General features: G+C 31.3%; 2 protein-coding genes across 2 annotated transcripts; one reads left to right on the top strand and one right to left on the bottom strand.

The window, feature by feature from the left end:
• Nucleotides 1–2,367: 2,367 nt before the first annotated feature.
• LOC148278733 (alpha-N-acetylgalactosaminidase-like) lies at nucleotides 2,368–12,732 on the top strand. The gene is made up of 9 exons (XM_088230919.1): nucleotides 2,368–2,482; nucleotides 3,624–3,798; nucleotides 4,345–4,519; nucleotides 5,041–5,138; nucleotides 6,139–6,300; nucleotides 6,910–7,104; nucleotides 8,426–8,596; nucleotides 11,159–11,231; nucleotides 12,360–12,732. The coding sequence occupies exons 2-9, from the start codon at nucleotides 3,715–3,717 to the stop codon at nucleotides 12,389–12,391; spliced, it is 990 nt and encodes a 329-aa protein (XP_088087045.1). The 5' UTR covers nucleotides 2,368–2,482; nucleotides 3,624–3,714; the 3' UTR covers nucleotides 12,392–12,732.
• A 3,252-nt stretch (nucleotides 12,733–15,984) lies between these two features.
• On the bottom strand, nucleotides 15,985–18,388 carry Hmgs (hydroxymethylglutaryl-CoA synthase). Its single transcript, XM_088230914.1, has one exon. The coding sequence runs from the start codon at nucleotides 17,737–17,739 to the stop codon at nucleotides 16,357–16,359; it is 1,383 nt and encodes a 460-aa protein (XP_088087040.1). The 5' UTR covers nucleotides 17,740–18,388; the 3' UTR covers nucleotides 15,985–16,356.
• Between the last annotated feature and the right edge of the window lie 4,355 nt (nucleotides 18,389–22,743).

Below are 22,743 nucleotides of genomic sequence, written 5' to 3'. Positions count from 1 at the left end.
TCTTATTATTAATACATTTAAAAAATATTTTATGGAATACGTTGTTTTCCAAACACACTACTGTTTCAAAAATTAATAGCAATTCCAAGAAAAATCTTCCATTTCATAAATATCTAATTCAAGCCCAGTGGAGTGAGCGAGATAGACAATTCGTGCCGCAAATAGACAATTTTCGTACAGCGGTTGTAAACCCTTTCTTAATTGAAAATAAAAACAAACAAAACTGATCTCGTACAGCAATCTCAAGGCGCATTGTTTGAATAGTTATTATTGAAACGAAATAATAATGATAGTTTTTTGCTGATTGCGGGGCAAAGTGCTCTGTTATATATTATCAATCCTACCACTTCCATCAATGCATGCTAAACAAAAATTGTGTAAAATATATCTTGAAATTAGTTGCAACAGAGAGGGAAAACATTTTTGCCAAGGGAATATGGAAGTCTAGGCATTTACAGGACTTATGATCTGTCATTGGCTGGTTTAAATGACCACTTTACACACTACAAAATATTCACTATTTTAGGGGTATGTTTACACATCCACATTCATGACTATTTTTACATTACTTCAACTCTTCCATCTGTTGACTTTTGCAAACTCAAGGAGCTGAAACCTTTATTGATGTCGGTGAGTTTCACCTGGATAAATTATTTCACCTAGGTAATGCCTAAAAATACTTTAAATTTTTTATGCAAGTTATTTTAATCAACAATATTTTGAGTATGTCCAAATGTTTATAGGGAGTTATTTAGATTGAAACTTAAAAGTAACCGGTAAATGTACCAAGAAGTGATATTATTTCTTGGTAGATGTTATAATATAATTTTAATTTTAAAAAATAATGTTTTTGTACAACTGTCTCACAAATTGATATCTCTTCTAAGAAAAATATTCCGTTTCACTAATAGCTTGTTCACGCATAATGGATTGAGCGAGATAGACAACAGTTGCCGAAATTACAAACAGCTTAGGTAAATTACATATTTTTTACATTTAAATATATTTTTAATCTTACTTTGTTACTCTAACTAATAATTTTACTCTGCAAAGCGTCCTTTTTATTGTGAATAAATTTACGAAATATATCATTCAAAATGATAACGGATAGTGAAAATGATAAAGAAATAACAGTACATCACCGAGAAACTCGGAGGCTTAGCAGCTAAACCTATTCCGAAAGTGAATTAGACAATAACGATCATTTTTTAAGTGATAATGATAATAATTTATAATATGACTCTAACAAAGAGCACGAAATCGAAGAAGCTTTTTCTAAAGTATTTTTGGATCAATATCGAGCTGATATACCTCATTTACGTTTTGTTTGTAGAATAGAGTTTGTATAGTAATAATTACGTTTTGTTAGTAGAGTAATAATTACTACCTAATGAACAGCTAAAACATTTGAATTTCCCATTGCTGTGGGCACCCATTATAATAAATGAACAAATGATTTTTTTAATATTCAAACGTCCTAATTGACAATCATTAGGTTCCATGGTGAATTATTTTTATGTTTTATGGCTCTTTAATTATTTGTTTATATTCTTAATTATGGGGTTTTCCGGTGATATAGGTACCTCACTCGATAAGAGTTGTTATATTAAAAGTAAAGTATTTAATTAGTTATTCATTACGGAAGTATATCAATATTTTCTTAATTATTGGATCGGGTTTAATCGCGGGAAAAACACCGAATGCAATTATTTTCTTCAAATATCATATAAGTGATTAAAAAACTAACTATTAACATTGATTTATTTTTCATTTGACTGTTTTTGCAATGTAAAATAGTTCACTGTTTCAGGTCTCGACTAGCTAGAAGTTTCCTATGTTTAGTCGTTTCTCTTTTCTTAAAAGCACTGCGAATTTAAACATCATAAGTAAATTTATAATGAGGATGTTTAGTGGTTTTAAAAAAAATTGTTATTAGACAAAGCTTTTTTAATTTTTATGTATCGTATTATAAGCGCTACGATCTTTTAAATTTTTGTATTTCTGACATTAACCCGCGTGTGACGTCGCAAGTTCTCTTCCGCTTCTTCTCAGTTAGTTCTGTTAATTGGTCCATTGACGATTAGCAAACCGGAAATCTTCCACAATCCTCTTATCATTGGTTGATTCATATGAAGAAGTGACGTAATTCAAAGTAGTTCGTTTTTATTTAAATATTTTTTATTCATTTCAAGAAACTTTGCTGTACAATTTAATGCTCAAATTTTAACCGCGCGTAAGAAAACATTTTTTGTGTTAAATTTTCCGTGGGGCTGAAATAGGTACGAAACGAAATGATAACCCGTCGAATAAGTAATTTGTATGTTTTGAAAATGTTTTATACCACTGACGGTTAAGTGCAACAAGCAGTTCCCGAATTCATTTACCCTTTTCGGGATTATGACGTCAGCATCAGTCTAGTTGGAACTTTATGATAGGGATTAACAACAACGATATATCGTTGTTTAGCAGTATAAGGGTTAAGGTAATAAAAGTTTATATTCCATATACATTATTATACTATTCTGTTTATAATTCATATAAAATAAGGCAAATATAATATAGTCCGGCCAGATCAACATTATTATTTCTCACTCCACCCCATCCAACCTCACTATCCGCCAACAAAATATTGGTTTTAATTCTTAAATAAGTACATGCAGAGAAAGGAAACAATATATTTTTAAAAAATATGGTCCAAATTATTCAAAATTTATTAGCCAAATTATTATTTTTTATTTTTCAAATTTATTTGTTTTTACATACAATATTACATTTTCATTATTTGTTTAAAACATTAAAAAAATATTTTTTTTACAGAACTTACCAAGCCAATTAATATGGCTTGTCGGTAAAGATCCTTTACATGAAAACATATGATAACACTACATATTTGTAAAATAATAATTACTACTAACTTAATAAGGAGCGAATAAAAAATACATATAATTTATGTTTTTGAATAATATTTAGAAAAATGCAAAAAGAAATAAAAAAATAAGTATATGATATCACAATTATAAGATAAAAAATAAATACAAAACCGGAATACCAAAATTTAAAACAGAAGTGTGTACATAATTAAAAGCCTTTATTAAAAAAACATTATTTCCTTTACATATCTATATTTATATCTATATCCATATCTATATTTATACCAGTACATGCACACATACATATCCATACACACATACATATATACACATACATATATATGAACACAAATATACACATATATAAATATCCATGTCAATATTACATATTTATATTCCTCCCTTGTATATATATCTATATTTACAAATATTCCATTTTATTAATATATAAACTCCTGATCGAATAGCCAGTCTCTTATTTTGCTCTTGTCACTTTTGGTAGTGCGATTTCTAAGATTGTTTGGTAACAAATTAAACACAACTGGAACCACATATTTTAGAGTTCTTTTCCCATATTTGTTGCTTGTCTTTGGAATCACTAAACCTTCATTTTGTGTGAATCTTGTATAATAACCACATAAAAGAATTACTGCAAACAATAAAAGAAAAATCCATGTGAAATTATTTAAACGCTACCATATTTTTTCTTCGAATTGTGATGTAAATATTTGAGATTTGTTGTTTTTTATGCAGCGAAAAATTGATAGTCAACGTTACGGATAGATTTCTGTCAGATGGATATGCAGACGCTGGCTACCAATATATTATTATTGACGATTGTTGGATGCAGAAGGAACGAGACAGTAATGGATTCTTACAGCCTGACTGGAGTAGGTTTCCTAATGGAATGTTGTACATATCCAATTATGTGAGTGTTTTCACTTCTAATGAGAATATAATATTTTACCCTGGATTAGATAATGAAGAGTAACGTTTTCTGTAAATAAAATTGCTATAAATTTGCACCAATTGCACAATGAATTAATTTTATTATATCTGAATTGGGTTGTGGTTGGTGGCTAGTGTCGCGGACTAACGGATCAGAGGTACAACCCCACTGTGCTCCAACAAATGAAAATGGCCCCCGAAATTTAAATATTTGGGTAAATCATAAGAACGAAGTATTTCTTTTTTATATTTTTAATGTATTTTTGATTCAAAGCTCAAATAATATTTAGAAAACTTCTTATTTACATTTAGTTTATTTTAACCTGCTTAACAATGCTTTTAAAAAAGACTTAAACTTGAAAAAGTTTATTAAAATCAGTAAGCTTTAAATTAAAGTCATTATAATTCCATGTCTGCTCCTTAGCTGGAACATATTATGTACACAAACACCCTTAAGGCTTTTCTGTAGGCCGCCGACCTCTGTAAAATTTACAAAAATATCCAATAATATCATTTACTTTATTAGATTCACGCGAGAGGATTGAAATTTGGTATTTATGAAAATTATGGAACCACAACTTGTGAGAAATACGCTGGATCAAAAGGACATGTGAAGACAGATGTTGAAACATTTGCCAAATGGGAAGTTGATTACCTTAAGCTAGATGGTTGCTTTACTCTACCTCTGGAACTTAATATTGGTAAATCTTACATACTCTCCAAAGTAATACGGAAGATTCAATGAGTATTCTCTAGAAATTGTTTTTTCAATAATCCTATTGTCTTCGGTGTGTGAGCTCTTTACTACCAAAGAACTTTTAGCATGTTTAACAATAATGGCTAATTTATATCTGTACGTCAGAGGTATAGAATCCTAAGTGTCATTTGTTGTTTTAAGAGAAGAAAAAAACAACCTCCATGACCGAATTTTATTTTTAATTTATTTTGTTTATAGTCTAAAAATATTTTTCTAATTGATTTATATATCTTCAAATAATATGTGTGGATCACTTTGACTAAGAATTAGCTAAATTTGCAATTTAAATACTTCGTATGCCTCTGATAACTGTAAGTAATTAATATTGATTGATTTTTAAAAGAGTGTACTAAAAATTAAAAAAAAGCATACTTGAGCCTTGTTGAAGCAATATGTATTGTTATGTTTAGTAACGATTCAATATTGTAGAGTTAAAGTTACATTTATTTTTGAAAAATGTTTTAGGCTATCCAGAATTTGGGAAAGAAATGAATAAAACAGGAAGACCAATAGTTTTTTCTTGTAGTTGGCCTTATTACCAAGAACATATATTTGATATGAAGGTAATTCTTGATAGTATCATTTAAATAAAGCAAGACTAATGATCTGGTATTTATTCATTTTATATCTTTTGTATGCAGACACAATCTCTCCTCCTTTCCTCTTTTTTCCTTTTTCCCATTGAGTAATAGTATCGATTTAAGGTAATTTATAAACAAATACGTTTATTTCCATTTTTATATATCTTTAGCTTTTTAATCTTTATTTTCTATTGAATATGTTATGTACCTTGAATTATAAAAATAAAATAATAATGTTATTGGTTGGTTGGAAGAAATTGCCATTTGGCAATAAGCCCGCCAATGTACAAATAACATTATGTACAAAAAGTTAAATAAATAAAAAACATACATGTATTTATATATTTATCGTTATTTTTCTTTTTATACCCGTGTTTTAATATTGTTTTTAAATTTATATATTGTTATATTTTATATTGTAAAAGGCACTTGTGCCGTATAATAAATAAATAAAATAATGAAACCAAAAGAAAGTTATGAAGCTCTTTGTAATGTAATATAAACTGAAAAATTCAATCACAGGTATCATAAGTTGCCGAAAGATAAATACAGCTTCTTATTTCTCTACTATATTAATTATTTAAAAAATAACATCATTGCGTTTGTCAAATGTAGACTTGCAACACAACATACATTAAGTATTACGTTACATTTTTTTACTTCTATATTTAAAAAAAAAAAAATTGTCACACAATACAGAATATTTTGAAATGCAGAGTTACCAAAACTCAATTTGGGTCAAAATAAGATTAATCGTATTTATTGAAACCGTACATGTTATGATAATAAAGTGACAAACCAGTTAAGCATTTTTGTAAATTAATAAATTCAAACATTACAAAAAATAACCAAGCACTTCACATAAAACAAATAAATCTAACATAATTCTTAAAAGTGTGTTATGTGATTCAATATTTTGATTATATATATATATATATTATTGATTATAATAATGGCAGCTTATTTTTAATTTCCAATGTAGCCCAACTACTATGAAATAAAGAAGTATTGCAATTTATGGAGAAATTATCATGATATTGGTGATTCTTGGGATAGCGTGGAGATGATTATAAATTATTATGAAAAGCATCACAAAATAATGGCTTCTTATTCTGGACCTGGACATTGGAATGATCCTGATATGGTATATACAATATTATTTATTTATTAGAAAGAGTCCAATATTCAAACATTCTAAAGTCTCCTGACCCTAATCACCTATTCGCAAGAATTGTCAATTTCCTTTGTACATTCATTCATAAGTTGCCATTTCTGACATCGACCAGTTCAAAAACCGTTTGGATGCTTTTTTGAAGGAAGAAAAACACAGACAAAAAGCAGTACACGAGATATAGGCGCACAAGCAAAGGCTGCCTGCCTATAACTAATAATAATAAAAAATAATGAAAAGTTAAGTCACATCAAAAAGATTTTTTATTTAATTCAGATAGTAATAAGATCAATTTTACAAAATACACTGATAACTCTTCAGATAAAACAATTTTATGGAATTTTTTACATCACTGAACTCTAAAAGAATATCTACATGTATACTTACATAATATATGTTTTTTTTCTCGTAAATATTGTTTCTAAAAAAATATTTCTCATTTGGTAATAATACTTTTTACATAAAGTTTAGACAAAGGGGACACTAAAATTCTTTCTTTACATGATGTATTATTTATCATCTTGCTGTGTAAATTTTTTTGAATACATATTTGGTTTTTAGTAATGAAGTTTATTTTTTTAGTTGATGATTGGAAACTCCGGATTGAACGAAGGACAGAGCAGAGTACAAATGGCAGTGTGGTCAATACTAGCGGCACCATTAATCATGTCAAATGATTTGAATAATATTTCAAATGAGATGAAAAGCATTTTGACAAATGCTGAAGTTATAGCAGTGGATCAAGATCCTTTGGGAATCCAAGGAGGAGTATTTAGAGTGAGAATAAAAATATTTTTTCATTAATGCGTCATAAAAAAAAGCATTTTTCTTCTTCTTCTGTAATGGCTTATATAGGCAATACAGCCCATATCGAGCCTTGGCTTCTATCAACTTTCGCCTCCAACTCCTTCTGTTATCCACTGCAATCCTCCAGTTAGAAACTTCTAGTAGCTGGGTTGGTTGGGTTATCTACATGGGTAGTCTACTGCGATGGCGCAGCCTCGGTCCATCGACCTTGCTTCTGCCTCCTGGGTGCACATCTAAAACTCTATTTGGTACCCGTGATGATGACATTCTGTGCACATGTCCAGCTTAACTCTACCTATTTCAAGGCCAATTACTGTATACAATACACTATTGTTTTGTCCCAGGACTCGACTATTGTAGGACAACAAAATTTTAAAAAATTGTCCTGAGATAGACGGGTAGGTTATATCTGTGGAACAATGATTACCCCCACCACCGCGCGCGGAGGCTAGCGGCCATATTGTCCTTATGTAAACACATACGGACACGATTTTGTGACAATGTGATTTGCTTGATGTGAAAATGTGGCTCCCAAAAAATATTTCTGCCGAAAATGGCGGCAGATTTTTTTTTTTTTTTTGTTAATTAGTTCGTCCTTTATCAATTCCAGTACATCTTGGTATAAAATTAATGATATTTTTTGTGAATTCCCTCGTAACAAACGCCGCTGTGTATTCATTTTCGCAGCGCTCAAGTGTGAATTGGGGCTGAATTTTTGTATTGTCCCAGCGTTATGTTCTGCGCGGTCGAGGCTGCTCACGGAGCTGGGACATGACAATATTATCATATCTATTGTATTGTCCACATGCAAATTAGTCTGATGTGTACAGAAAACATTTAAATAAACATAATTTAAAAAATCAAGATTCCTTCTATTTAAATTTTGAATTGTGAGCTTATATTGTTGCAGGTATATAATATATAGGTACATATATTTTAATAATTTAGCCATTCCTTAAACTCAATGAAAAACAATTTTATTTATTGCTTTCAGTTTACAATACTTTATTTATTTATTTAACGTAAAACTTTATATTTTAATTACTTTTTACTTGGTGGTTTCCTTAAATTTGATCCATGTTTGGGAGTACAAAAATGCGCATAACTGTCTCCCATTGTAAATGAGATATTGTAAAAATATATTCTACTGATACAGAAACTTAGCTGCGAGCGTATGCAAATTGGAATACATTGAATGATATACTTATTATCATGATAATTTATTTCACCTCTTGCTTGTATTGTTATTTGTTATGACTATGCATGAAATATTTATTTTTTTTTCAAACAGAATATTTATGGAGATTTGAAACTATGGAGGAGACAAGTATTGCCAATGAAAAATAATAATTTATATTCTTATGCAATTGCATTTGTAAACATGAATAGTGTTTACCATAAAAATATTACCGTGAATACCAAAGATTTAGAGCTAAACAACACTTATGGATACACTGTTACTGTAAGTACTTTGAATGTCGTAATATATTATTTAATAATTTTCAAAGATGACAGCATCAAAGCTTGCATAGACAATTATCTATTTTATAATGAGTATTGCTGAGTTTACATTTTGGATTTTCAATATTGAACCGGGTTGTGAACAAGTTATTTACGACTTTTAGGAAACGGTCTGAAAATTTAAATATTCAAGTAAACAATAAGAACTCAAGTATTTCTCTTTTTATCAAAAAAAAAAGTCAAAGATTAGCAAAATAAAAATTACACAGTAAAAATACGTTTCAAAAATGCTAATATCATAATTATCGAGACCTATTCACTCATTTTACTATTCAATGTGTACCCATGTTAGAAGTAATTTTTAAAAAGGTGTATTAATATATATTGAGATATAAATGAAAATTATCGGATTAGATTCAAATGAGTTATTTAAAAAAGGAAATGAAAGTGCAAAATGTGTGAAGTCTTTGCTTTTATTATTACTCCTTTTTTTATGCCAATATAGTGTACTCTAAATTTCAACAGTAAAGTTTTGCATTAATTTGTTTATTTTTTAAATTAATCTGAAAATTTTATAACATTAAGAAGACCTCTCCTATAAACATTTTTTATCAATTTTGGGCAGATTAGAATTATGTCTCTTGGCATTAAATGATGTATTGAATAACTGCAAAAAAAACCAATTAGAAAGTCTAAGAATATTTAAAATGAATTAAAAAACTTTTATTCTTTCAACGCATTATTTCTCCCACAATTTTATTTTTATTTTTTAAAGCTTCGAAAAAGTATTCTTTATTCAAGGCATAACATAAAATTTGAAATCAACATCTTGCACCAATATTTAAAAATAATTGGAATATATAAAGACTGTTGACTTAATGCATTCTGTCAGTATAGCATTGATGATATGATATGATGTATATTAAATGTTTATGGACTAATTTAATAAAGTGTGATAAAATAACTTAATGACAATAAATTGGCTTAAAAATATTCAGGTGTCAATTTTTTAAATTTATTTTACCAACAATAAATTAGTCAAAGTGGATATACAGTTAACAGTGTCTTCAGAGGGGAGGTCTCATCCAAAGAATTTCTTTATCAATTACAGAGTGAACTAGATCTGACCTAAAAATGTTTCAATTTAATTTATTGAATTGTTAACAACACTTCTAGCATCACCAATGTAAATTGACTTAATAATTATGATGTCCGAATGTCGTATGCAAAGTGGGTCATGAACATAGTACTTAGTAGAAAGTTCCATATCATAAAGTTAACAATTTCATTAATTTTCTTTTCGGCCAAACTACTAAGAGAAAGTCTCGCTCTTTTGACGACTTGTTATGTTTTCTCTTTCATTCATTTTTACATAGTGTTTGCATTAATTCCACGCCTTTCTTTGTAAACTCAAAACTTCATATATTTAATATATTTATAACGGTTTCTTATTGTTTCATAATACGAGTACATAAAATTTAATAAGAAATTGAATAAGTGTATTATACACTAGATGCGACACTAAGCGCCCAACTTGTGTTCCATTCAACATAGGTTCTGGAGCTTATCTTGTATTTGGTGGGAAATAGTGTTTTTTCTTGTAAACGCTAAGCCAGTGGTCGGCAAACTTATTAGTCAAAAGAGCCAAATATCAGCAGTACAATGGGTTCTTTTAATTTTTATTTTCAAATAAGCCAAAAATTACAATGGTAACGGTATTAATATTTTTTTCGTGCCACGTCGGATACATTCTGTAATGGTTTCAAATACGCATATTTTGAATTATCCGAAAACAAGACGTTTCGCGCCCTGTGGGACAAATGGCACGTATGACATATGTAAAGATTCTATGAATTGGCGATCATAAAGAGCTTTAGCTACTATTGTGGTGACCAATTTCAAAACAGTTTTTTACCTGGAAATGTCAACGCGCTCATTGCTTCTTGGTGAATGGTAAACAAGTATATCGTTATCAATTTTTCCCTACGAAATAGAAACTAAAGCTTTCCTCACTCCTGACGTACTTTTTGGCCCATCTGCTCTGCACTTAATGACGGAATTTGCAATATTCTTGCCACGTGTTTGACCTTTCAGTGGCAATAATCCTAAAAGTTTTTAATTAGGTCCCGTTGAAAAAATAAATCAAAAAGTGAAACTTGGGCTGTGTGAGTCGCACTCAAGTGGCTAAAGAGCCACACGCGGCTCGCGAGCTGCGGTTTGCCGACCACTGCGCTAAGCAAATGTGAAAGGGCGCGATATTAAACTTTGAATTAGTAAGCGGGATAGACAGTTAGTCCTTTTTACACTACGTGTTTTGCACGGCAATGTTGTTTGATAATTTTTAAAACATTATATCATATTCGCATTATAGTATGAAGCTTTATTTCATTATACCTCAGTGGTATTATGCATATTCTATTGTTTCCGAATTTATGGTCAGTAAAATTTTTACCGTCTATTTTCTATTTTTAAAGTTTGTATATTTTTTATCCAAGGTATGTTATTATTTAAGGTTGGCCGTTTTGCCTTTTTGTATTATTACATTTATTTATTTATTTTTTAGGACTTATTTGCAAATAAAGAAATAATTAATGTCACCGAAGGAATTAATCTCACAATAATGGTCAAACCTATGGGTAAGTAATCAATTTGATAGTAAAATTTACTAATAATACACATAACTGGGTTGTGGTTTAATACGCTTATATGACCATAGTGTAAATAAAACTTTTTTTTATACACCACTCGTTTGCGAGTGATTTTGAAAAACATTTTTAACGCATATTAAAAGTTCAAATAGAGGGAGTTATGAGAAAAAACTGTATTTTAAATTGATGTTTTATAGATAGATAAATAAATAAATAATAAAGAAAACAGTGTAGTCTAAATATTGTTATCAAGTTATTTGTAAAAATTCAAAAACACAGTTTTAAATCATGCCGCATTTTATTCCACAAACTCAAAAAATGTTTTGAGATTTTTATATATTTTATAAGAGCAATATCTAACTAGAGATATTATATCTAACCCAATGAATTAATAATATTTTATTATGAGAAGCTTATCTTCACTAGAACATACAATTTCTTACAGGTTCCTATATATCTATCTGCCTTCCAAGTGTTAACAAACCAATAAAAAACTTTCACTTGGAATTATAATTTAATGATGACACATTTTTATCATCTAATACCAATGAACATCTTTTTATTGAAAATCCGCTGGAGAATTATGTAATACTTAAAAATTATTATGCAAGTAAACCAAATAGATAATATTTTTTTGGTTACTAAAGGTTTCTAAATTTTTGTCATGTCAATGCTCGTAGGCTTAGTTTTTGAATTTTATTTCTTTCATGTTAAAATTCATCCAATTTTTTTATTTCCTTACCATTTTCTTATTTTTGATGTTTATTTTACACAGTACTTATTTATATATTGTTTTATAGCACTACAATGTGTTTATTTTGCGTTATATGGTAAAATTGGTTAGCCTTTTTACTGGATCATGTAATGATCATCATTATCACGATATATTTTTTTGCATATTGAGAATTCATCTTGCAGCATTTGATTGATTTACAATAACTGATACGCAAAATAAGTCTACATAATATTTATTTATACAAATACTCTGAAATCTTCATATAAATTAACTTTCCTTGCCAAAAAATGATAAAATCTCTTTTGTTTTTTTATCTGTTTTTGGCATTGCCAATTCTCATAAAATATGCTTCTTAAATAATGCGTTGATTTCCTTTTCAGATGTGGTGTTCTATAAATTCCACGTGCTATAATTAAGAAACAATTGTGCACAGCAAAACAAATATGGTATCTACGATGATAAATGTAAAAAAATAAAATTGTAAAAAATATTGACATAGTCGAAATTAACCCAGCTTCATATAAATGTGCACAGAGGCTGATAAAAATAATGTGCATAAATAATTATTTACTTTATATAGCCACTGAGTTATTATTTTATCATTGACTCATATTTGTGATGTTTATTATGGAAGACATTTCTTTATCACAAAATAAATTAATATAATGTATTTTTCAATACACTGCCACCGTTTAATGTATAGATATGAAAAATATGATCACGTTTATTATTTATTATATGCCATTACATTTTTATTGACTTCTACTTACTACAACTGCATGCGGAAAATGTCTAGCAAACCAATTTCCTATTAAAAACAATATCAATTTGTCAGTTGAGATCAAATTCCTGCAAAAAAACTTACTACAGTTTGACAAGAATTTGTACCTCTTTGTAATTTTTTTTTTCTTAGCAAAAATGCATAAACAAATTTATAGGTGAACTGAGAAACAAATACTAAAAAAATCTAAATTACGAGACACTGACTGAATTAATTTTTGATATCATTATAATAAAAAAAAACTACAAATCACAATGATTAAATGCATGATTGATTGATTGTGTAGAAATTATGTAAACAATCGCCACTTATTGAAAGTCTTGCTAAGCTTGGCCATAAATATTTTTAACCATTAAAAACATTGTGCCAAATAAAAAATTTGATGAATTAGTGAAATTTGGCCTTACACTACAATTTATTGTGCAAAATAAGCCACACCATCAGCACAGAGGCCGCCATCTTAAAAACAATGTTTGAGATAATAATAAATTGATGGAGAGATACATTTCAATAATTCACCCTGAATTATCTTAGCTATGTAAATCAGTATCAAATATCACAAGATATATTTTATATATGTTTTTTATTAAGTATAGAATTCTATGTATGTAAGTATACAATAAATATTGTGATCTTTGGTTCACATACAACAAATAATAAATAAGTGTATACTTTAAGATAGCAGGTTCATACAGCCATAGTGAAAAATAAAACAGATACTTAATACTAAAACGTTAAACAACAAACAAAAAAATCATTCGAAAGAAGGTGTTTAATATTTGTGCATTTTGTCATTGTGCATCATTAGGAAAATATTGAAAACCAACAACTTAAATATTAAAATATGCACCTTTATACTATAATACGAACAGCTAAACATCAGATTAGTTAAATGTACTGTTCAAAGTTCACAATTAAAGAAATTTAATAAATTAACATGTGTAATGAGTTGAGATTGAAAGGAAAATTTTGGAGAAACAAAGGTCAACCTAATTAAGTAAATATATTTTGAAAATCTAGTGCATGTTTCAATGAGGAAGTTCAGTGCTACAGGAAATTAGATATAAAAAATGTTTTCTTACGCGCGGTAAAAACTACAGCATTTAATTATACGGCAAAGTTTCTCAAAAATGTATGAAAAAATTCATGAAAATGAACTACTTTGAATTATGTCACAACCAAGTGAACCAGCGAACTTCCTCATTAGGAATGGTAACCCTTTACCCGTCCATTATCTGATATCATCATTATATTAAATAAGTGCTATTGACTATTAACACACAGCATACATACATACCCAGAAAATACTACCAGTAGAACACAGGTGTTTTTAATTATGTGTGAAAAAGAATTCCTGTAGTCTGAATGGCTTTCAATTAAATATATATATTTTTTTAAATATTAGGAATACGTCCCAACTCAACACAGAACTTTGGTTCCATGGAGTTGGGACTTGTATCTCAATAAATGTTTAAATAAATATATTGTTAATAAATAAAAAAAACAGATGTACAGGTTACAATACTTATACACAGAAAAAAAAAAGAAAGTATGTAATAAGGCCTTCCATCCAATAAGATATATTCACTTTAATTTAATCATATAAAGCAACAATTTAAATAATAAGTCATTAAAACAATGCTTTAAGATCACAAATGAAAAGAAAAGAAATACTGAAAAAATAAGGAGGTACCGGGAAGGGAAAATAATGAAAGTGACAAGAGTGGTAGAAGATGAATGAAGGAAAGTGGGAGTGGAAAATTGCATTTTACTGACAAAAATAATTAAAATAATGACAAAGTAACAAAAAGAACAAAAGAAAACAAAATGTCTATTCTCTGTTATTCTGAACGAAGTTTGTTAGTTCTTTTCAGTACCTACTATATAGAGTGTTAAATAAATCTAGACTATTGAAATTCTTGTTGAATGTTTCATAAATACGAGGGATGGTGAATGTTTCCAGTGATTAGTTTAAATGTTTGAAATATAAAAAAGATCAAACAATCGAGTTGGTTTGGAGGGAACACGGTAAAGCAAGTAGACTTATATTGTATCAAATATAAAAATATTACAAAGTCATAACCCCGAGCAAAATATTCAACACTGTACAATCCTTTACAGAACGGGTTATCCTCTTGAGAAATACTGTTTTGACTAAAATGATAGAAATAAATTGGGTATGGTAATTTCGCCAAATTAATAAAAATCTGAGGTACATTTTCTTTTCACTGGGACCCGTCACAATAGATCTTCACAGATCGCAGTGACGTCGGGAGCTTGCATAGCACTAACTCTCACCGCTAGGAATAAGAATAAGGTACACTTTCTTAAATATATTTTGAATTAAGTGTCCAATATTTTTTCAATACAGTATAATACTATGGCACCTAGATGATTTGAGGATAAAATGTATTTTCACATAAATACATAGACATGCCCTGTAGAGTAAAATATTTTTAAAAGTAGTGACACGAAAACATAGTTATTAAGTTTTTTAATACATGCTAGTATCAAAACTGTGTTATTAGTTATGTACATAAATTATTTTGTAATTTATTATAAACAATCAATCAATTTATTTGAATGGGTATACTATTTATCAAAGGTATTTTAAATACAAACCCAAATACATAGAATCGACTATTCCAATTCTATGCCCGAATACACAGACTTATTCTAATGTAAGTTACTATAAAGTCGACGTAAAGGTGACATTATCAATGAGGATAAATCACTAAAAGATGATTCATATAAATAAAGTCTACACTCATACTTATTATGATTCAATTTAAATTAGTATTTGTATAAGCAATACTAGTTTAGGGTGGTTTATAAATAGGTGTACAAAAAACGCATGAGGTAGTTGAGTTTAACACGTTTTAGTTCAGCTAATTTAAAATTAATGGTATAGTCGAACGAAAGTAATTAAAAATACCCAGATATCCAAAAGTACCTACACGTCATGTTAAATATACATAATACACATATCTAACACGTATTGTATCATAATTACCTACAAGATTCTTTAATGTGGTACAATTAGTTTTTATAGAAAGAAAAATTTAATTATTTGAAAAATGATTTAAAATGAAAAAATAAGTAAAAATTGTAATTTTATGTTGAGAATTTTTTATTGAAATAGAACAAGACCATGCGGCACATAGTGTAGTAACAATTATGATAACTTTTTTCATATATACGTAGGCGAATAAAAGACAATAGTATAAAATAATCTTATATTTTGAAAAACAAAACAAGTATACATTAATAATACAAAAAATTAAGTCAATATGAATAACATCCAACATTTAAAATCATTATTCAAGGTAAAATATAAGTTAAAACATTCAACTAAATTAAGTCATGGTGAAATTTAATTTCTTCTATTTGTATTGCACGTAAGATAAATAAAGTCAGTCATACAAATATAACAGAAATTCGTAAAATGCATAATATGTGGAAATAAGGTGTAACACGAAAAGTTTACTGGGTGTTCACTGTGTACGCGTTAATGCGCTAAATACTTTTTTTTAAACATCAAATATCATTTTGTAACCAACACCCTGTAGTACCCAATGTTATAAATAATGTTTTTTTTAATTATTCTCTCCCAGGAATATTTTATAAGTTCTTCTATGAGCTTCGTCTACACTGTCGAGATAATAAGTTCCGGGGAAAAGTGATTCTACGGGGCTGATGGGTTTATACGGAGCCGCATGGCAGTTCTTCTCCCTGATTCCCATTAGCTCATTGAAGCGCTCCGGGGGGACGCGAGTTCTCTTCTCTAACAGAGGCAGTACGTCCTTCAGGTTCTGCAGTAGCCTCTCGAGGCGCGAGCCCGGCCCGGCCTCGCGAGACACCGTGATGGAATACATAGAGGAGGCGAGTCCAGAGCCGTAGGAGAATAGTCCCACGCGCCGTCCAGCCAGCTCCGCTGCGCTCTTGCTGACCAGAAGCGACACGAGCCCGCTGTACACAGACGATGTATACATGTTTCCTACTTGGTTCGCCAACAAGAGAGACGGTTTCGTCTTTTCCTCAAACGTCTTTTGACTGAGAGTCATGAATGCTTTTTCCAAATCTCTATCCGTATAAGTATCTTCCAATTTATAATCCTTAAACTTCGTTAGGCCGGGAAAGTTTGATTCCTTCAGGTCATCGGGAGTAAGGTAATAATCGTTAAATACCAACCTAGCTAAAGATTTTTGTACCAATTTACAATAAGGCGCGTGGAATACTACGGCGTCTAAAGATTCTAGACCGACATTGGTGGGGTCCACTTTCTGGGCCTTCTTTCGGTACAGTTGGTAGCACTGGTCGAGAGCCCCCACATAGCACTGGATGGACAACTTGCCATCTACCACAGGGTATTCTGACGAAAGATCGGGTTTGTAGAAGTCGTAAACGTGTTTCATGTAGGTGGCCCTGAGGCCTCGATCGAACACAAGTGGAGCTCCGGGGCCGATGAGCATGGCAACAGCGCCCGCGCCCCCTGTGGGCCGCGCCGAGCCTTCTGCGTACACTGCAATGTCTCCCGCGACGACCGCGGCGTAGCGCCCATCCCAGGCGGAGGATTCCACCCAGGAGATGGCGTTGAACAGCGCGGCTGTGCCTCCGTAGCAAGCGTTGGTAGTATCGATGCCCTCGATGTCCGTGTACCCGTGGGGTTGAAACAGCTGCATGAGTACAGTCTTGACACTCTTGCTCTTGTCCACGATGGTCTCCGTTCCGACCTGCAGGTGCCCGATGTCCTTGCGGTCGATGCTGTTCTTGTCCAGCAGGTTCCGCAGCACCGTCAGGCACAGGGAGTGGATGTCCTCCCGGTCGGAGCAGAAGCCCATTTTGTCCTGGCCCAGCCCTACGGTGTACTTGCCCGCCGAGACGCCGTCGTACACCTCCAGCTCCGTTTGGTCCACGTACTGCGCCGGAAATATCAGCTCGACGGCTAGAATGCCCACATTCTCTGGCCAGTGCCCCATAGTAGCGGCGTGCGAAGCTCTTTTGCCCGTAGCAGCGGAACAACTCGATGTTAGCGCGTCCGGTGCGATGCCCCGGCTTACGTTGACAGTGAAACTGGGATGATCAAGGCCAACCGGAATTTCTAGCGTAACCGTAACCGACACACACGCGTTGTGAATACGTTCGGGTCGTCAATCGCCGTAGGTGACCCACTCAACACTGACGAGTAATTCAATTTGTGTTCTCTCCGCTCACGAAGAATTTTACCTACTTAGAACGCTCGCATGTAGGTCATCTTGTAAGACATGCGGGAATCTCACGTGGAGGGGATGTGTTGACGGATATATCCGAGATGTCTCTTTTCGTCTCGTTGAAGAATTCATTCACTAGCATTGTTACTTTCGCGAATATTACGAATTCATTTACAGCGCCGCTAATTTAAGACTTTCGCGATGTTTCATAACCTTACGCGAACTTGCGTAGTTCGATAATACATAAATTTATGTTTAACTTGAAAATAGCACCGATTCAGTAAAAATATTACGAGTGTAGGGTTTTTCAAACATATATTGCAAATTATAAAACCAAAACATTCCACTAGAACCGAATTATCACAAAGACTACGATTTAAAAATTTAAAAATACTTAAAGGAACATTAGGCACTGTGTTTCCATTAATGAAAATGAAATGTCAAACTTTTTTTATTACGTAGTGCGCGCTTTGGTCAAATATTGAATCACTATTTTTTTTATCTGTTCCCCAAGTCATGAAAATAAGCTCCATAAAAATTATTCTAAATTTTTTAAAATATCGTTTTATTGCGATTAAGGATTTCGGTCTTTATAGACATGTTTTTGCGATGGCTAATTTGTTGCGACAAATAATTTAATTTTAAAACAAATTAAAAAAAAGGATTTTCAACAAGTTTGTACCCAAAACACCCCTTACAGACTGTTGACCTTAATAATCATCGTCATTTCCCTATCTACACCCAGTGGTGAATCTTGATTATTTGATAAGACATGATTTACATCAAAGTTTCACGCTTCAGACCCAGTCCAGGATTACGAAATATTACACTAAAAGTCACATTTAAAAATTAATATTCCATGTCGGCCCTACCGGGAATCGAATTAGAGACTTCTGGTATGGTAGGCAAAAGCTTTAACTAGTAAACCACGAGGATTAATCTCCACATTCTCCACTTGAATTTCTTAAGTCAGGTAAAGTGGAACACCTTATGTTTAGAATGATAAAATAGCGAGCAAACAATTCTTGCAAAAAGGCTAGAAATACTGTTTTTAGATTATAATTAATGCTTATCTTTAAAAATAAAACAAAATGTTTCATAAATATTTTATTATATTAATAAATTACATTTTGGGTAAACAACAAAATTTTCAAAATGGATTACAACTGAATGAAACTAAATATGGCTAATTATATAACCTAGAAAATAAATATTAAAAAAAAACATTTCTTCTGGGCCCGTATAACAATGGAAAGTTAACATTTATCTTCAATTTTAAACAAGTAAAATTATCAATATGTTTCTTTTTTGGGTAATACCGTGTGTGTTGGATTTGTTCTGACGCTTCGGCTACCATTGCAGGAGCCATCTTCAGGGTAAACTGAGTGACACAATACACACGTTATCACCCAAAAAAGAAACATATTGATAACAGTGGCCGTGAAAACCTTCGCACCTATTTAAGAAAAATTATGTTTTCTGTATGAAAAGTAGAATATGTATATTTTTTTTTGTATAAACATGTTCAATTACAGGTTACTGACGAAGATACTTTAATTTTTCATACACATATATACATTTTGGTACATAAATATCGATTTTACTTTATACCATCTTGATATGTACCGATGAAGATAGCGTTTGTAATGGCAGCCCTAGTTTCGATCCATGCGATTATTTTGCCGTAAACACCCGAATCTCTTTACCTTATTCATTTAGATCCTCAGCAACTCTATTTAGCTGGTCATATGGTGTGCAGTTCATATCTCCTTTAATAAGATCAAGGTACTTCAACAGGGTCTCTACTATTCCTTCTTAAATGAGTGTGCAGGAGATTTTCGTGGTGTGAAATGTGGCCAATCCAATTTGTATGTTTTTCCTAATAGCGTTTATCAAGTGCCTATGTTCACCAATTCAGTCCAGTATTTAGACACTTGTAATGTGGTCTCATCATGTATTAATATCAAGGAATTTAACTGATTTCATTTCAAATGAAATGTTAAAAGTTAGAACTCTGTTTAGAACTCCACTTAGTTTAAAATCTAGTCGTCCGGATTGCCAAATATCCAGATCATTATCAGAAAAAAAAAAAGGAAAAGTTTTTAATGTGATTCCAATTCACTGTATTATTTTAAAAGCAATAAAATCTGGCACTCATTAATCCAGGTAGTTGGAGTTTTACTGTATATACAATACATATGCTGACAGGTAGCATTAAAGTTGCAAATTTGTATTTTTACTAGTTTTGAAATACATAAATGAAGGTACATAGTTGTAAACAGAATATAACCTAGCTACAAAAACAGCAAATTCAAAGTTGGTTTATTACAATTCAATGGATTTACAGTATTAGTTTTAAATTTTATGCCTCAATATCACAATCTGATGTTTTCGCAGATTTGAGATTTTTAAATTGACCTTACAATATGTAGGTATATCATTATTTTGATTCATATATTTTTTTTAATTGATCTTACAATATGTAGGTGTATCATTATTTTGATTCATATATTTTTTTAAATACCCTAATATATTCATATACAGGGGTAGGCGCTCGAAGTGATACCAAATTCACGCTGCTGTAGCAACCAAACGGCTAGTGAAAGTGTGCTCATGTTTTGACACATGTCAGTCTGTTGTATTGTTAATAATTCTACCGAAGCATATCGTTTTACGTCACAGTTGAAAAAACGTTATCAAAATGGAATTTAAACTCAACAGTGTTATTGCTCTGTATTTGGCTGGAAAATCGCAACCAGCCATTATTAATGAGCTACGACATTTACATGTGAACAAAATGTTTGTGTATGGGACCATTTCACGTTACAATGATACTGGTAGCATCAAAAAACGCCATGGAGGTAGACATCCAATAACAGCAACATCGACAGAAATGGTTCGAAAGGTGAAGGCCAGAATTCAATGTAATCCACGACAAGGCGCAGTTCAATTGGTGAAAAATCTCAATGTGTCTGCTCGTAGCATGGGGCGCATATTAAAAAAATGAACTACGATTGAAGCCCTACAAAATACAAAAAGTGCAAGATTTAATGCCTGTACAAAAGGCAGTTCGCCTAGCAAGAGCAAAGGTGTTAAAACACTTGCACGTTGGTGGCGAGCTAGACAATTTGGTATTTTCTGATGAAACAAAACGATTGTGTATGGTTACAGTACAAATTAAAAGACAATTTAGACCAGCGAATTGCTCTGCAAAAGCAAGCGCCTGCACCAGTGATGGTTTGGGCCGTGGTAACTGCCACAGGACGCTCACTACTCGTTTTCATTGAACAGGGCGTAAAGGTAAATCAGCAAATCTGCCGTGAAAAGATTTTAAATGATGCGTTGTTACCTTGGGCACGTAAAAAAATTGGTAGAAACCATTGGATGTTTTAACAAGACTCGGCACCATCCCATAATGCCCGTGAAACCCAATGTTTTTTACAATAAAAAGTTCTCAGCTTCATTTCATCACAACAGTAGCCTCTATATTCCCCAATGGACTTTTCCATATGGCCCATTCTAGAGTACAAAGTATCAGCTAAAAAATATGAGACGGTTGACGCCTTAAAAATTACTCTTTGCCGAGAATGGGACAAAATACCATCAGCCCACATTCGTGCAGCATGTGAAGCTTTCTTCAACAGACTCGATGCTTTTATCTGCGCTAAAGGTGAATACTATTATTTTAAAAAAAAAAAAATGTTTTTACGATATACTGAGGTTTTAAAATTTAAAAAATCAAAATTGACAAAATAACAGAATTTTTAATTGGCAACACTTCGAGTGCCGACCCCTGTAGTATACTTATTTTGAAAAATGATACTTGACTTTTAATAGTTACATTTATTTATTACATTATTATAAAAATAGATTTTTATGTCACACATTAATGTTTGATGCTAGACTCTATTTAGAGTATGTATTTACATAGAAATGGCTGAATTGTAATTACTGTATACTAAAAATGAAATAAGTATAGCATTAACAAGTAAGTTAGTTTAATAAATTAGATACATATTGTAGTATGAAATAAGTCATCTCTGCAAATAACATTCCTCAAATATTTTATAAATTAAAACTATAATAACTTGTACATTACATACTATTTTTATTACGATATAAAACATCTTCAATCTACAAATAATATTTAGGATTGAATATATTATGTATTAGATTGAAGTCAAAAACACTTTAACGAGAAAAATGTGTCAATTTTTGTATTGAAACCATTAGTATTTAAAAATGCAGATTTTTTAATACAAATAAAGATGATTTATTAACATAGTGGCCTCCATGGTGTAGTGGCTAATGGCGGCCGTACACACTCGTTGAGACACCTGGAGACAGGCCGAGATCGAGCATGTACTCAGTGCTCTCATCGAGTCTCGCTCTCTCGCGCCTCACCTCGGTCGGTCTCGTATGTCTCGGTCGCTTGTCGGTTTATTGCGCTTGACTCAAAGGATCCCGTTGGGTCTCGCGAGGAAAACAAGAGCGAGCATGTACACACTTGTTCAAAAAGAAGAGATATTCGCTAATGGTGACATACCGTAGCTATAAAAGAAAGTTTATTGCATCTATGCAGTCTGGAGCTGCAGCTGAATCAGTTTATAACTCGATATGGTTCGCATTCGATTTCATGGACTCACTCTTAAATGATACTTTTTAATGCAGATTGTATGTTCAATAGACCATTTTTAGAAAATTGAGTTATGAATGCCAATATGTTCATTATCTTATTACGCGTTCATGTAGCTAAAGTTTTTTTTTTTTTTC

The sequence above is a fragment of the Micrasema longulum genome, unplaced genomic scaffold (assembly GCF_059751315.1).
Source record: "Micrasema longulum isolate JH-2025_06_02 unplaced genomic scaffold, ASM5975131v1 h1tg000831l, whole genome shotgun sequence".
Classification (NCBI taxonomy): domain Eukaryota; kingdom Metazoa; phylum Arthropoda; class Insecta; order Trichoptera; family Brachycentridae; genus Micrasema; species Micrasema longulum.
Note: the sequence above shows the minus strand (reverse complement) of the source record. Positions and strands in the feature narration are given on the sequence as shown.

Excerpts from the sequence above, each read along its gene's own strand:
- LOC148278733 (XM_088230919.1), top strand. The coding sequence starts at position 3,715 with ATGCAGAAGGAACGAGACAGTAATGGATTCTTACAGCCTGACTGGAGT. Across the intron at positions 3,799-4,344 it reads TGTTGTACATATCCAATTAT|ATTCACGCGAGAGGATTGAA; the intron begins GTGAGTGTTTTC and ends TTACTTTATTAG. Across the intron at positions 4,520-5,040 it reads ACCTCTGGAACTTAATATTG|GCTATCCAGAATTTGGGAAA; the intron begins GTAAATCTTACA and ends AAAATGTTTTAG.
- Hmgs (XM_088230914.1), bottom strand. The coding sequence starts at position 17,739 with ATGGGGCACTGGCCAGAGAATGTGGGCATTCTAGCCGTCGAGCTGATA.